Source organism: Lagopus muta, chromosome 13, assembly GCF_023343835.1.
Source record: "Lagopus muta isolate bLagMut1 chromosome 13, bLagMut1 primary, whole genome shotgun sequence".
NCBI lineage: Eukaryota > Metazoa > Chordata > Aves > Galliformes > Phasianidae > Lagopus > Lagopus muta.
Window position 1 is genome coordinate 2,350,409 of NC_064445.1, and position 15,248 is coordinate 2,365,656.

Below are 15,248 nucleotides of genomic sequence, written 5' to 3' on the forward strand. Positions count from 1 at the left end.
TCCAGAATGCAAAGGATATTAGGTGTGGGACCCAACAGTGCTTGATGATACTGGAAATGCAAACAGGGGATAATATCCTGTCATCTGTTGGGAAATGTACTCACCTACCTGAGAAGATAATCAATTGTAGTTAAGTGATAGTTAAGTCTTTGTAGGGTAAGAAAAGAGGTCATGCAGCAAAGGAGCACAGCAGAACTGAACAGGGAGTTTAGAAAAGGAACGGGGAGGAGGAAGAAGCAGGCATTAAGGAAGCATTTCTTGCTGCCAAAACTTATTTTTCGACAGAGTACTTCCCCAGCTGAGCTCTGTTTTAGACAGTTTTGCACATTAAAACACCAGGATTTACCAGCAGGAAATGAACTGATGTCGATTTCCAGGTTACCTGCTACCGTTCAAGAGCAGGAAACACCTGGAATGGACAAACCCAGAGCTCCACACAGTGCTCACCGATGAAGGGATCGATGACGTGCCGCTTCTTCACCTTGGTTTCTGTGATGGCAGCATAATAGGCACAAGTCATTTTGATGAGCCAGGCTGCTCTCATTACTGGAACAGTGTATTTTGCCAAGTAGCCAAAGACCTCTTCCTTCTTGCTAAAGATGGGTACCTGTATCAGAACAAAGAGGGGGAAATCACAACCACAGATGTGGACAGGATCCACTCCAGTTTGACCCCACATGCTGCAGGGATTGCCATCTGTGCAGGGGAAAAACACACCGTGCTGCTCTGCATCTTGAGGGAATTCACCTTTGGTCAGAAAGCAACAGCACGAGAGAAGCATTTCAGTATACACAAAGCCAAAGCAAAACGAAAGAAGACAGAAAACATAATTCCATCACTAAATCCTTGCTGTGAATCCTGCAAACAGCTTTGAGGATCTCCTCCAGAGATGATGTAAACAACTACAAAAGGTACAGGGTAGGGACTGAGTCAGAAGCACAAGCATCTGCTGTATGAGGATAGATTGAAGAGAAGACTCTTTGCTTTGTAAACAAAATGGAATGGTTACGAAAGGCTTGTGATATCACAACTGGCCAACAGAAGACTGTGAGCAACAGGGAATCAAACAGCACAGTAGGAAGGAGTTCAGTAACCCAAGATTGAAAATTCAAGATTTTGGAGAATGTCAATGAAATCATCAAGCTGTGGATTTACAGAGCAGGAATTGATAACATGTCACAGAAAGAAGCCCAGCAGTGGAGCTCGCTTTTGTGGGATGCCATGGAGAGCAGAGGCAGGCGTGCGTTCAGAGATCTGAGATGCAATCAGCACAGACACACTGGGTGGACATTTCAAGTTCCCTAGACTACCAACTGTTGAATTGCTAACTCTGTGTTTCTTACATTCTTCCTGATTATTCTCCGCTGCCTCAAAGTCACAAACTGCTCAGCTACCAGCTGCAGCTGTTTTGTGCCTACATCCATCAAAACCAAAGGAGCGCAGTGCAGGAAGCTGGGAGAGAGCTCCAAAGTCTTACATTTTCACAGTGACCTCAGGATATCGACAGCCAACATACAAAGAAAGATTTAAGTTAAGTTTATTAAGAAACAGACTGTGGGGAAATGCAGTGATTTCATTTTCCCAAGACTGACTCAGAATTCAGGCAGGCTGCAGCTGCTGCACTGTGTGCTCTGCCACTGTTTTGCAACTGCAGATTATGCTTTTCCACAGTACAAAGTGGATTCTTAGGCTCATGTTTATAGGCTCACCCTGAAAGACAGTCAGCTCTCCTCGTTGTCAGGCCCTAGAAAATGGCAGAGCAGGACCCTTCCTCTCCATTTTACAGAATTCAGGGCAGCCAAGGCAATACCTTGCCCCAGGTCCCACTGACCAGGAACACTTTGTGGTCTGCTCTCAGCCAGGCTGACACACAAACTCCTCTCAGCTTAAAAACAGAAACAAACAGCACTGCAACAGAAATCTGGGAAGTCAGAAATCTGACTATTTCCAGTAATTCTTACTATGATTGCTGAGAACTTGGAAACCCCTCCTCACCTAAACGACAGACCAAAGGCAACAGCAGCTCTTCTGAAATAGATCACAGCTTTAAGGTGAACGGGTCACACCACACAAGCCAAGAGACAAAGCTGAACCCAACCTCCAAATAACAAAGGAGCAGTTCTTTGAGTGAGACCACAAGCAGTGCTGCACACACCCTGGGGATGCTCTTTAAGCAGAACACTTTGAGAGATTTAGAAAAACTCTTCCAAATAACCATCAAATACTGCAACAGCAAGCACAGAGCCAGCGCTCTGCCCTCACAAGCAGCCTCTCCTGCAACGTACCTTCTTGGCGAGGTGAGTGAGGGGCTTTGTTCCAGCCAGATCTGTGAACCAGTTGTTTATGGCACTCTGTGAACGTGCTGTCACCAGCCAGAAGTTGTCCTTCTGATTCACCTGGGGTTTTCTTCTTCCTGTGTCAGGCAGCGTATTGCACCGCAGCTTTTCTGCAATAATACTGCTGAAATTTGAACTGATCTGGAGCAAGAAAGGGGAAAAAAAAAGGATAAACTGTATCTTGTGATCTTCTCAATGTGCTTAAGATTCCATCCGTGCTTCCAACCAGAAGCCTCATTAGTTACAAACTTCTGAAACACAAAACAGCCGTTAATAATTTCCTTTGTTGTAATGAGAAGAATGCTTCATAGAATCATCAAGGCTGGAAAAGATCTCTCAGATCCCCGAGGCCAACCCCAACCCACCCCATCATGCCCATCCCCACGTCCCTCAGGGCCACATGCCCACTGCAATGGAGCACTTCCAGGGACAGTGACCCCACCAGGCTCTGGGCAGCCGTGCTGTGACCACTGCTCTCTTTTGCAGAAGGAACTTCCCCTAATATCTGTCCTTGCTAGCTGACAGAGAAACAGCACCCAGGTCAGAGAAAGGCAGGTAAGAGCTGCAAAGCCTTTTTTCTCCACTTGTTAGCAGACAGTTACTGTAAGAAATGCTGGATGCCAAGGCTGTCAGGACCAAGACAGGCGTGTGACACTTCCCACCGTCACAGCTGCTGCCCCAAAGCAAGAGGCCACGGCAGCAGCTCAGCAGGATCAGCTCCCCAGCCCCCCCTGTAAGGCAGGCGGGGCAGTTTTCGGGATTTTGGGAGCACGGAGCAGAAGGTCGTTATGTAACCCCCCATTTTCCTCCCCCGATGTCTCAGGAACCCTCACATCTCCTCTCCCACGGCAACGACGCCAACAAACCCGGCCTGAAGAAGTTTCTTGCCGCCGCTCCCGCAGCGCCGTGTCGCGGGGCAGCTCACAAACACGCCGACACACACGGGCCGCTCCGAGCCCCGCTCCAGCACAGCCCCGGGGGCTCGCTCTCACCTTGGCCGGGTTGAAATTGACGTTCTTGGCACTGCCGTGCTCGTCCCCGGAGACGGCGGGCTGGTTGTTGAAGCCCTGCTTCACATTCAGGGCCGTCAGCTCATCCTGCGGGGGAAGGGATGAAGGGCGGTCAGCGCTGACACGGCCCGGCCCCGACCCCCCGGCCCGGCCCCGAGGGGCTGCCCCGCCCCGCGGCCTCCCCCCCCCCGCACCTCCTTCTGCTTGGGGTCCTGCGGGTATACGTCGGGCGGGCCGAGGCGCGGGCGTTTGAGCGGACGGTGCTCGTAGCTGAGGACGCCGAAGGCCGCCATACCGGGCGGGCAGGGCCGGCCGGGCCGCGACAAGGAACGCCGGGCCGCCCGACGATGCGCCTGCGCCGCCCGACGGAAGGCGGAAAGAAGCGAGCGCCGCCGGAGAGTCCCGAAGCCGTGCCGAGGAAAGGCGAAGAATGCCGAAAGGAAGAACGCGAGCCCGCGCCGAACGGAGGGCGGAAAGGGCCGAAGATGGCCGAGATGCCCCCGGCGCCCCCTGGCGGAAATGCGGGGACCACGTGATCGCGTTCCGACTCCGTTCCTCTCCCCGAGGCGGGCGGTGCCCCCGGGCTGCGAATGCCCCCAAAAGCACCGCGACTCTCTCGGCAGTGTCCCCTCCCTTCAGTGCCCTCCCTTCAGCCATCGAATCATGGCATCACCAAGGATGGAGAAGACCTACAAGATCATCCAGCCCACCTACTGCCAGTAGTTCTCACTAAACCACGTCCTGCACAACGACTAAACCTGCTCGCTGCCCATGTGTCCATGGAGCCGCCCAAGCAGCCCCCCCTGGCTGTGTCCCCACGTCTGCCCCCCGGGACAGCCCCCCCGGGTCGGGCTTTGGGCAGGGGATCTGCTCCAGTGAGGCAGCCCCATTGGGGTGAGGGGTAGGAAGAACCGCAGGGCCCTCGTGGGGCAAAAAGCGGGGCTTGGAGCCGTGGAGCTCAGCAGGAAGGGCGGTACAGCCCTGTCGGGGTGGGTGTTGCTGTGGCTCAGGAAGTGGCGGTGGTGCGGAAGCTGTGAGCCGCACAAGGTGGGCTGCACACCAAGCATCGCACCATGGCGGTGCCTGGGGCTTCGCTCGTGCCCATCCTTTTGGGGCTGGGCATTTCCCTGGCCACTGCCCACAGCCCCGCAGGTAAGGAGGGATGGCTGCAGTGCTCTGTGGGTGGTGGGGATGGGGGAAATTGCTGCGCAGTGATGGTGGCTGAGGATGGGATGTGGGGCCACGTGGGCCTGCGTGACACCAGTGGTGTGTATCGTGCTCCTGGCTCAGTGCTGCTGCACTGCTGCTGTCGCTGGCTCTGCGAGTGTCCATCCTCCATGTGGGTATGAATGGCCCCTGTGGGGCCTGGCCGTTGGGGCAGCCTCGTGGCTGAGCATCCGGCTGTGATGAAAGCCCTTTGGATGCCGGGGGGCTGCAGGAGGGCTGGGTGAAGGTTGGATCAGCCCTGTGCGTCAGCCAGGCTGAGCTGCGGTCAGCAGATCTGCGTGGCCTCCATTTGCATTGCTGCGGCGTCAGCGGTGCGCACGTATGCAGGGGATGGGGGTGGATGGCTCCTCTGTGCCTCCTGTTATCTGCTGGAAGCTCATTTCTTGTCTATTGATCACGTACCCAGTTTCCATACCAAAGCGGCGCTCATTTGCTCAGCTCCACCATTTGCTCTGCGTTAGAAAATGGTAAACACTCATTTCCTCTGGCAAAGCAGCTGAGCGCAGCATCCTGCCGTAACCACAGCGCTGAGCTCTGGGCTCCTCAGAGTGGGCTATGGGAGTTGAGCTGGGCTGTCCAGGGATCACTGAGGTGCTCCAGAACTGCGGGGATGTGGCACTGAGAGATGTGGCGATGGGCATGGTGGGGTGCCCTGGGGTTGAACTTGGGGGGATCTGAGAGGTCTTTTCCAACCTGAATGATTCCAGGGGTGGAGTGCATCGTGTTCAATGAGGAGTACATGACCTGCACATGGGGCAGCGGGCAGACGCTGACGGCCAACTACTCCCTCTACTACTGGTGGGTGCCTGGGGCTGGAGGTTTCAGCTGCAGCCTCGTGGGGATGGGAAGCATTGGGATGGCTCTGGGAGGAGTGTGCAGGGTCCAAGGAGCACCGTCACTGCCGTGTGCAGGTATGAGAACAGGTCGCCTGCGGTGGAGTGCCAGCAGTACCTGTGGGAGCACGGTGTGCGCATCGGCTGCCGCTTCGAGCAGAGTGAGATCATCCAATTCAAGCCCTTCCACGTCCATGTCAATGCCAGCCAGGATGGCCGTACCCTGGAGATCCCCAGCAATTGCATGGAGCTGCAGAACCTCGGTACGTGGTGGCGTGGGCACAGCCGTGGTCCTCAGGACAGCGGGGCCACCAGGCTGTGAGGACAGCGCTCACCGGGCACCTCCTTTGTCTTGCAGTGAAACCAGGGGCACCTGTGAACCTGACCATCCGCAACATGAGCAGCAACCAGCTGCAGCTCACCTGGAGCTCTCCCTACCCCAACGCGCACTGCCTGGAGCACGTTGTCAAGTACAAGAGCAACAAGGACACCAGCTGGATGGTGACAGCCCCCACACCGCGCCTGCCCCTGGCCACGCGGAGCCGGCCCTCACCACCCACCCCTCCTCTCTCTGCAGAAGCAGGAGGTGAAAGGAGACATCTTCTCCTTCCCCAGCGTGGACTATGAGAAATACTACACCTTCTATGTGCGCAGCAAGATCAACAACTATTGTGGCAGCACCCAGCTGTGGAGCGAGTGGAGTGTGCCTGTCTTCTGGGGCAGCAACGCCACCAGCAAGGGTAGGAGCAGTCCTGAGCCCCCAGGGTCCCCATGGCATCCCCACACTGTCCTCACAGTATCCCCCTGGCTTGTTGCAGGTATGGCAGAGGAGCAGCTGCAGTGGTTCTGGATCCACACGGTGCTGATCCCCATCGCCTCCTGCCTGCTGCTGCTGGTCCTGGTGGTGCTGCTGGTGCGCATGGAAAGGTGGGTGCATGGCTGTGCGGTGCGGGGCGATGCGAGGCAGCCCCTCTAACAACTCTCTGCTCCCATGCAGGGTGTGGGTCATCATCATGCCCCGAATCCCCAACCCCAGCAAGAACTTTGACGATCTCTTCATCACCCACAACGGTGACTTCCAGGTAAGCTGGCTGCCCTGGCTCACCACACCACCCAGCCGGTGGCAGATCCTGACCCCTCTCACCCCGCTCTGTCCCTCGAGGAATGGGTCGGAGTCCCTAAAGATGTGGTGGAGAGTTTCAAGCCCAACTACAGTGAGAGCATCTGCCATGTGAGCGAGCTGCCCTACGAGCCCCTCCAAGACAATGGCACCCACCCGCCAGGGCTGCCTGGCCCCCAGGAGCACGGCCCCTACAAGAACAGCTACGTGGGAGCATGATGCTGGCACTCCTCCCCCAAAACACGCTGCTCCCTGTTCCCACCCTGCCAAGTGCCCAAGGAACCCCAGCCCTGCTCCTCACCATGGCTGCGCTCACAGCCCGGTGGCAGTGGATGGGAAGGGCAGCAGGCGGTGGCGGAGCAGGCAAGAGCCACCAGCCAGAGGTGAAGAGCACCGAGAGACACGCAAAGCGCCGAGAGCCACCCCAAGGGGACAAGCCACAGTGTCACCCCAGCTGCAATTGTACGCTGGGCATGCATAAGCCTGGGCGTGCACAAGCCTGGCCACTTGCTTGCTTGCGCTGTGGGTTTCCAACTTGCAGCTTCCAGCTGCAATAAAGCTTTGCCGCACTTTGGTCTTGGCCGGTCTCATTTTGGGTTGGATGTCAGGAAAACATTGTTCTCTAAAAGAGCAGTGAGGCAGTGGAATGGGATGGGGGCAGGGGGACATAAAGATGTAGTCCTGGTGGTGTCCGTAGGGGTGTTCCAGAGTTATCAAGAGGCAGTACTGAAGGACATGGTTGGTGGGCATGTTGGGAATGGGCTGAAGGATTCCTAGAGGTCTTTTCCAACCTGAATGATTCTGTGATTCTATGATTTTGGTAAGAATGGGGGAAACTCCAGAACGCCAGCCTCCAGAATCCCCCTCCCACTTCACAAACTTGGGGCAGCACCAGGCCCATCACCACAGCAGCAGCATGTTCATCTACATCACCCACAGTGGTGAGTCCCCCACAGCCACAGGCTCATTCCGTGCCACCCCACTGGTGCTCAGGGTCCCCTTGGCCACCATTATTTCCCTGCAGACAACCAGAGTTTCCTGGCCAACACCGACTGCCCCGTGCTCCTGCTGCTGTCTCACCTGCGCAGCAAAGTGGGGGTCCCCCCCAGTGGTAAGCATGGGGGTCAGCGGGTGGGCCCACTGGGGTGGGATGCTGTGCCCACACAACGTGGCTTTTGCAGAGGCCGTCGACCTGTGTGACAAGCTGGGCAGCCCCAAGATGCTTTTCCAAGTGAAAACCATGCAGGACAGAGCCAGTGACTTCCTCCCGGCACGCAGCACCTACTATGTCTGTAGGGTTGAGTTTGGTGCCCCTGGTATGTGCAGGGTCTCATGGTCCCCATGGGCACCTCAGTGGGGACAGGGGGCATAATAGTGCATCCCTGCAGGCACTGCACAGGAGCAGACAGCACAGTCCTTTGTGCCCATCCTGAAGAATCCCAGCGTGGCGTTGACTGGTGGGTGAAGGGATGGGAATGCGTGATGTGGTGTTCCCAGCCTGGGGCTGCTGCAGAACCCCCAGTCCCATTTCTGGTGCAGAGGCGTTGCGGCTGCACGGACAGTACCCGCATCGGAAGCCGCTCCGTTCCCCAAAGACACTGGAAAGCAGGAAGGGACCAAGCACCGAGATGCTGCCCACTGCGGCCCACACTCCGGGAGCGGTACGGGGCAGTCGGCGGGATCGCATGGCACTGGGGCCACCCCTGGTTACAGGGACACCACTGGCCATAGGTCCAATGTGATCAGGGTCCCATCCCACTTCCAGCACCCTGGACTGAAGGAGCTGCCCTGTCCTCACACTTGCTGTCCCCATGCCACATCACCCCCAACCCCCACCTTGGTTCTCCACCAGTGCTTGTCTCCATGCCACCATCTCCATCCCACTCCATGTGTTTGGAGCACCATCCCTGGCCAACTTCATGGCCACAGCCTTATGTCCTACTGTCTCCATCTCCTGCCCGTGGCCAACATCCTCTGACAGCCCCATTCCTGCAGTCCCCATTCCCTGCCATCCTGTGCCCATATCCTCATGACCCGCTGCCCCCATTCCCATGGCCAGGTCCTCATGCCCCTTGTCCCCATTCCCTTGCCATCCCATGTCCACATCCTTGTGCTCCACCACCCCCATCCCCTTCCACACTCACACCCCATTCTCTGCCCCCTCCACGCCCACATCCTCCTGTCCCATTGTCCCCATTCCCACGGCCACATCCCTGTGCCTCCTCCCCTCTACTGCCCACACCCCAGAGTCCCACCATCCCCATCCTCACGCCCCTCACCCCACACTGTCCCCTATGCAGGGCAAGACAGCAGGGAGAGGCGCATCCCGACCCCGGGAGGAGCAGCACGGTTCTCCCCGCAAGACCACAACGGCAAAACCACAATCGGGGGGGCGGCAGCAGCCGCGGCGGCGCTGAGGCCCAATAAAGCAGCGCTCCGCACTCAAGCCGAGATCGTGCCACGTGGCTTCGGGTCCGACCCACCCCGCCCCGCGACGCCCCCTAGCGGTGGGGCATCCCAAGCCCAAGCCCTGCCCTGTGGGCGTGGCCTCGGCGCAGGACGGACGGGTAACTTTCCACCCCTGCCCACATGGCGCTACCGCGCTTCCGCCCCCTCTGGCTCCGCCCCGAGAGGGAGCTTGGGGGCGTGGCTTCAGCATGACCCGCCCCCCGGGGAAGGTGATTGGAAGAGGCGGAGCAGAGGCCACGCCCCCTCCCGGTCCGGGCTGCAGCGGTGCCCGGCTCGGCAGTGCCGGCGGCCGGGACTGGACGGGGCGGGCGGGGCTGGACTGGACGGGACGGGTCGGAGCGGAGCGGAGCGGGCGGGGCAGTGCCGGCAGCGGGCAGAGAACATCGGCACGGCGGCGCTCGGCGCGGGCTCACCATGATCGTGTGTCCCCAGAGCGTGGAGCACCCCCGAGGAAGCCGGTGCCAGCGGCTGCCGGGGCAGGTAGGACCCGCCCCGCCGCTACCGGAGCCCCCACCGGACCCCGCGCTCGACTGTGCCCCGGTCCTGCCCGCAGCACCGGCCCTGCCCGCAGCTCGGCCGCCGCCCCTCCCCGGGCCGCGCCATGCTCGCCGTCCGCCGCCGGGGCTCGGGGCCGGCGCTGTCCCGCAGCGGGGCCCGGTGCCGGTGCCGGTATCGGTGCGGCGGCGCCGTCCCCTTTGTGCGGGATGCGGGAGGCGCCGTGCCTCCATCACTGCCAATCAAAGTTGTTTTTCTCTCTCCGCCTGCACTGCCCGCGCTGCGCACCGGGGGCGCTGCCGCCGCCGCTGCTCGCACAATGGGGCCCCGGTTACCGGCAGCCCTCACCAGTTACCGGCATTGCCCTCGAGCCCGAGACAGTGGGACGGGGGCTGCGGGAGGGCTGGCGTCACCGGCGGGGCGCAGGGAGCCGGGAGCCGCCTCGGGGAGGGGTCGGGGGGAGCCCTCCGGTGGGGTCCTGTGCACCAGGAGTGGGGGAGGAGGCGGGTTCCGGCCCCGACGGCTGCCGTCGAGGGGCAGCGGCTGGAACCGGGCGCTGGGATGCCCGGAAGGGGGTCGGGGACGGCTGGGGACGGCGAGGTGTGGCAGCACTTGGGTGTGAGCGGTGAGGCCGTGGGGATGCTGGAACAGCCCCAGTGCTGGGGGGGGATGTGGGTGGGAGAGACTGTCAGGGTGGTGGGGCTGGATGGCAGCCCTGTCCCCATGGCCCACACGTGGGTATGGGGCTGCTCTTAGTCCTTCTGCACCCAGAGAGAAGAAGCCATCACGCCTGGTGGCCCTGGCACCAAGCTGGGAAGCTCCATGCACAGCCAGGGCAGCTCGCTTCCAGCCTTTGCCCTTGGGATACAGAAGCTGGCGTTCCTCATCCCCTCTTGGTTTTCCCTTTTTTGCCGTCCTTTGCTCTTAAACCAAAAACAAAGCTCCAAATGGCACCTGAGCAAAGCACTGACACCTGAGTGACTGCATTTGCTACCAGCAATGGTAGAAAATAGCCACGGCTGCATCCCACGCTGCTCCTCCACGGGTGTGATGGACTGCAGCTAACCAGGCCTGACGCGGCAGTGATGGGCACCCGGGCTGGGCTCCGAGGGCATCCTCTCTCTGACTGCATAGGGACCCCCTGATCCCCTCCTGTGCTCCCACAGGTGGTGAAGATGTCTGGTGGCGAACCCGAGCGCCCTCAGTTCCTCTTTGTGAAGGCTCTGGCGAGCCGGGGCCGGCTGGAGGCAGTGACCCAGCAGATGGGCTACCACCCGCGCTACCTCGACAGCTTCCTGAAGACGCAGCACTACCTGCTGCACATGGACGGCCCGCTGCCCTTCGACTGCCGCCACTACATCGCCATCATGGTGAGCCCATCCCGGCGGCCCTCGGATTGCTCTGCAGAAGCCAACTGGTGGGGGTGAGGCGGCTGCTCCCCATAGGGCTGACGTTTGGTTCTTGCAGGCGGCCGCGCGACACCACTGCCGGTACCTGGTGAACCTCCACGTGCTGCAGTTCCTGCGGGCGGGGGGGGATCCCCAGTGGCTGCGCGGTCTCGATTTCATCCCCCCCAAACTGCGCAACCTCAACGAGATCAACAAGATCCTGGCGCACAGGCCCTGGCTCATCACCAAGGAGCACATCGAGGTAGCGGGGATGCGCGGGTCGGGTGCAGATGGGGTGCCCGCACTCTGCCTGCCCGCTGTGCATCGCTGTCCCGTCTGTCCTGCAGAAGCTGCTGAAGATCAGCGAGTGGAGCTGGTCGCTGGCAGAGCTGGTGCACGCTGTCGTCCTCCTGGCGCACTGCCACGCGCTTGCCAGCTTCGTTTTCGGCTGTGGTTGTGAGCAGGAGGAGGGGCCGGGGGGCAGGGGCTCGCTGAAGCCCTCTCCACCTGGGAACCAGTGCTTCTGCGAGGCCGCCATGGGGAACAGCTGCGGGCAGGAGCTGCTGCGCATCAACCGCAAAAGGGTGAGCCCCTAGGGTGGGACTGCAAGGATGGGGATGGCGTGGGAAGTGTCCCATCCTCACAGTGTGCCGTGCTCCTGTGCAGTCCCTGGACTCCTGCATGGAGCTGGACTCGCTGCGGGAGCGCGTTCAGAGGATCCACGTGGAGACTGAGGGCAGGGAGGAGACGAGGCCGCTGCTGCCGGACCGTGAGGAAGGTGAGGGGGTGCGGGATGGGAGCATCGCTGCCAGCAGTGCCTGGAAATGGGGCAGCACCAACCATCTGTGGGCTCTCCCCACTCAGATACTGACGGGGAGGTCACCGGTGCCGCCAACCTTGCGTGCTATCTGCAGGACCCTGACTTTGGGTACCAGGACTTTGCGCGGCGTGACGAGGAGCAGATGCAGGTATTCAGAGTCCAGGTGAGGCTCCTGCACTCTCCTCCTGTCCAGGGAGTGGGTGGGTGCTCATGGGGTGCCTACATGGCCCCAAAATGCCCAAGAAGAGCTCTGCCCCACCATGGGACAGAGGGCTGGGAGGCATGGTGACTGCTTACCTGTGCCCTCAAGGAACACTGCATGCCCCCTCTGGGCTGGGTGTGGGTTGGCACTGAGGTGCTGGTCAAAATTGTTCCCAAGCTGCTTGGTGAGGGATGCTGTGACTTGTGGCAGAGCAAACCCTGTGAATTCTGCTACATCCCAAGGTCTTTGACAGCCCTTTTTCCCAGAAAAGTGCCTTGAAGTCTTTTCTGCAGTGGCAAAAGCCTCTTGCTGTGTTCAACAGGATTACTCCTGGGAAGACCATGGCTTTTCGCTGGTGAACCGGCTCTACTCTGACATCGGGCATCTCCTGGATGAGAAGTTCCGCATAGTGGATGGTCTGCAGAGCAGTGCCATGGCCAAGCGGCAGGGCTGCGAACCCTCGGTCTTCAAGCGGGGCATCTGGAACTACATCCACTGCATGTTTGGCATCAGGTAACGACAGCAACCTCGTGGTCCAGGGGAAAAAGCCATTCAATCCAGGTGGGAAGAGAGTGGGCTTCTCCTGCTGTGTGCCCAGATGTGTGGAGGTGTTCCTGTGCATGGGCTTGGAAGAGACATAATGATGCAAGTGCACAGGCTGCCCAGGGAGCTGTGGTGCACCATCCCTGCTGGTGCCTACAGCTGGGCTGAATGGGGCCCTGGGCAGCCTGAGCTGGTGGGAGGCACCCAGCCCCTGGCACGGGTGGGACTGGGTGGACTTTAAGGTCCCTCCCAACCCAACTGCTCTATGACTATGCATGGCTGCTGCAAGGTGCTGCACAGATGGGGCTTCGGTGCTCAGTGGACAATGTTATGTCCCTGCCCCATGGCTGTGACATGTCCCAGATGGACCACAGGACAGGTGTGTGGTTGGGGCCAGGTGCTGGCTGTGACTGCCCCGTGCCCCCTGCAGGTACGATGACTACGACTATGCAGAAGTGAATCATCTACTGGAGCGAATGCTGAAAGTTTACATTAAAACGGTAACCTGCTACCCAGAGAAGACAAACCCAGAAATGTTTGACAGGTTCTGGAAGCAGTTCAAGCACAGCGAAAAGGTAGGGCAGCCGCTGTGCCTCAGAGAGGGGTTGAGCAAGAGCTGAGGGTTGGGATGCTCAAGGAGAAGAAACCTTTAAGCCACCAAATGAGAGCAAGGGAAAAATGCAAACAGGCTGTTCGTAAGGAGTTGGGTGTGATGTGTTGTGGCACAGGGCCACCAGCAGCATGGGGAGCTGAGAGGTGGTGATCCCTTGGTGGGCAAGCCCTTGGTCTGGCTGTAATCTGTAGCAGTGATGTGCTGATGCCCAGTGTGCTAGGAGCTGCCCAGGATACAGCTCTGGCAACAGCCACAGGCTGCAGGACAGGAGGGGGAAAGTGCATCTGCCCGTGCTGGAAAACCTGAGAGCGTTTTGTCCTTTGCCAAATGACTCCTTAATCTGGGTGGGTGCTTGCTGCATGAGCTTCTCCTGCTTCTCCTCCAGGTCCACGTGAACTTGCTCATTCTGGAGGCCAGGATGCAGGCAGAGCTGCTGTATGCACTGCAGGCCATCACTCAGTACATGGTCTCGTAGGCAGTGGGAGCTACGCTGCGGCAGGGCCGGGCAGCATCCTCTCTCCCTGGACTTGTGTGTGACCCGTCGTGCTGGGACAGACGGCGAGGGATGACTCCATTTAGTTTACTTGACTGTCTTGTTCCTTCTATATTTTTTTTTTTTTCCCTTGTGGGGCACGCTGAGTGGCCCTGTTACGTGCAATTACCAAACTGTGAGGCAACTCCGTGCTGCTGAGATGTTGGTGTGATGCTGAAGACTTGAACCTCTCCATGGAGGACCGCCAAAGACACGGGTGGGGTGTCAGGAGGGGACCAGGCTGTGTTGGAGGGTTAGGATGAGCAGCAGTTCCTCACCCTGTTCCTGCAGGAGCTTTGCTTTCTCCCCTGTTGACAGCCTCCATGGAGGCAACATCTTGCTTAGGAGCCAGGTGGGTGCACTGCAGTGTGCCAGGAAGGGGCTGTGTTGGGTCCCAGCCCAGCACAGGGAGGGGATGCACTTGCTGCTGTGCCCATGTCCTGCCATCCATGTCCATGTGCCAAACAAAACCCTGTGGGTCGGACTGGGTCAGTTTGGAACCAATTCCAAACCATGAAGCTCTTGTAGGTGGGTGCCCTTGGCACTCCTTCAGCAGGATGAGAGAGCCTCTGACAGCCTTCAGGCTCTGGAGGGTTGCACAGAGGACTTGTGGCTGTCTGCAGGGTTGTTAGTCCTGAAGCCCACGCTGCTTTCCGTTGGTGGAGGTTCAAGAGAAATGAGGGAGGCTTCCTGAGTTAACACAGCTGGCATCTTCCTCTCACAGCCACAAGGGCTGGGGTCCTTCGCCCGGCCATTTGCTCTTAACAGCCCAGCTGAGCTAAGGGAAGCCCTAGCCATAGGCTGGGGGCTCCTGGGGCTGCCCCAGGTGAGCAGCACCAGTCCAGCCTACCAGGAGCTTCCTGGCCCAGGGCTGCTCCATGCATGTGCACAGCCCAGAGCTGGGGGTGAGGGAACCTGATTTCCCCTGGGCACAGGAAAGGAACTGCAGGAGGGGTTCAGGTCCCCCCATCATCAGCAGGAGTCTGAAGTGAGGGCAGCTGTAAGGTCAGCCCAGTGCACGCTGCTTCAGTCAACCTGTTTACTGCGTAAATGTACGGGGAGAAAACCTTGTGTATGGAAGCTAAAGAAAAAGCCTATTTTTGCTATAAATATATTATGTTTGACATGGATGTGTGTTTTCTTTCTGGCTGGGGCAGGTCGTACTGGGATGGTGCTGGTACGTGGATGGCTGTGCTGGGCAGGGCTGGGTGTGCTGCCCAAAGGTGCTGTAACATCCCAGCTAAGCTTTGCAGTGGGGAATTCCAGCACCAGGGACTGCACCACTGGAGAAATGGTGACATCATCTATCAGAAAGGCATGCAGAACTCAAGCATCCATTAGGATGGAACATAGCAGGGCTGGGCAACTAGCTCTGCTCTCCTTGGCAATGCTAAGATGAGCATAAAACCTATTAACAACCACTGGGAGGGAACAAATGTTCCCCTGTTCTATGTCAAATCTGGAATTAATCCTCCCTGAACCAATCAACAACTGCAGATTCCATCCCGTGCATCTTCTTTTCCCAACTGCACCAAACTGCGTGCTTGAAGGAAGCCCCAAGAAGCATCCCAGGAACAGGTGTGGGAGTCAGTTCCCCTGAGGATCTCCTCCTATATTTGGAGATCAGCTTAAGACTTGAAGCAGGAAGCTTAAGATCCTT

The 15,248-nt window shown here is 58.7% G+C and overlaps 4 protein-coding genes across 7 annotated transcripts in view; 3 read left to right on the top strand and 1 right to left on the bottom strand.

Annotated features, from left to right (window-relative positions):
* MED12 (mediator complex subunit 12) overlaps positions 1-3,823 on the bottom strand; it is a 35,131-nt gene extending 31,308 nt beyond the window's left edge. For all 3 annotated transcript variants that reach the window (XM_048959460.1, XM_048959461.1, XM_048959459.1), the window contains exons 1-4: positions 3,541-3,823; positions 3,329-3,433; positions 2,286-2,477; positions 448-607 (exon numbers count right to left, since the gene is read on the bottom strand). In XM_048959460.1, the coding sequence (XP_048815417.1) occupies positions 448-607; positions 2,286-2,477; positions 3,329-3,433; positions 3,541-3,639 (556 nt within the window). In that variant the 5' untranslated portion in view covers positions 3,640-3,823. The remainder of the gene's footprint in view (positions 1-447; positions 608-2,285; positions 2,478-3,328; positions 3,434-3,540) is intronic.
* Positions 3,824-4,359: 536 nt separating this feature from the next.
* On the top strand, positions 4,360-7,099 carry IL2RG (interleukin 2 receptor subunit gamma). 2 transcript variants are annotated; one of them, XM_048959477.1, is made up of 8 exons: positions 4,360-4,498; positions 5,281-5,371; positions 5,485-5,669; positions 5,765-5,907; positions 5,984-6,146; positions 6,225-6,333; positions 6,404-6,488; positions 6,569-7,099. In XM_048959477.1, the coding sequence occupies exons 1-8, from the start codon at positions 4,420-4,422 to the stop codon at positions 6,743-6,745; spliced, it is 1,032 nt and encodes a 343-aa protein (XP_048815434.1). In that variant the 5' UTR covers positions 4,360-4,419; the 3' UTR covers positions 6,746-7,099. The 2 variants fall into 2 exon arrangements, with proteins under 2 accessions (XP_048815434.1, XP_048815433.1); XM_048959476.1 differs by having other exon boundaries at positions 5,984-6,333.
* Positions 7,100-7,442: 343 nt separating this feature from the next.
* On the top strand, positions 7,443-8,943 carry C13HXorf65 (chromosome 13 CXorf65 homolog). The gene is made up of 6 exons (XM_048959863.1): positions 7,443-7,467; positions 7,551-7,637; positions 7,708-7,842; positions 7,915-7,983; positions 8,066-8,187; positions 8,827-8,943. Exons 1-6 carry the CDS (start codon positions 7,443-7,445, stop codon positions 8,941-8,943), a joined length of 555 nt encoding a protein of 184 aa, XP_048815820.1.
* Positions 8,944-9,238: 295 nt separating this feature from the next.
* LOC125699868 (sestrin-3-like) lies at positions 9,239-14,719 on the top strand. The gene is made up of 9 exons (XM_048959855.1): positions 9,239-9,475; positions 10,657-10,860; positions 10,958-11,140; positions 11,226-11,462; positions 11,545-11,656; positions 11,743-11,861; positions 12,223-12,413; positions 12,874-13,018; positions 13,442-14,719. Exons 1-9 carry the CDS (start codon positions 9,410-9,412, stop codon positions 13,529-13,531), a joined length of 1,347 nt encoding a protein of 448 aa, XP_048815812.1. The 5' UTR covers positions 9,239-9,409; the 3' UTR covers positions 13,532-14,719.
* Positions 14,720-15,248: the final 529 nt, after the last annotated feature.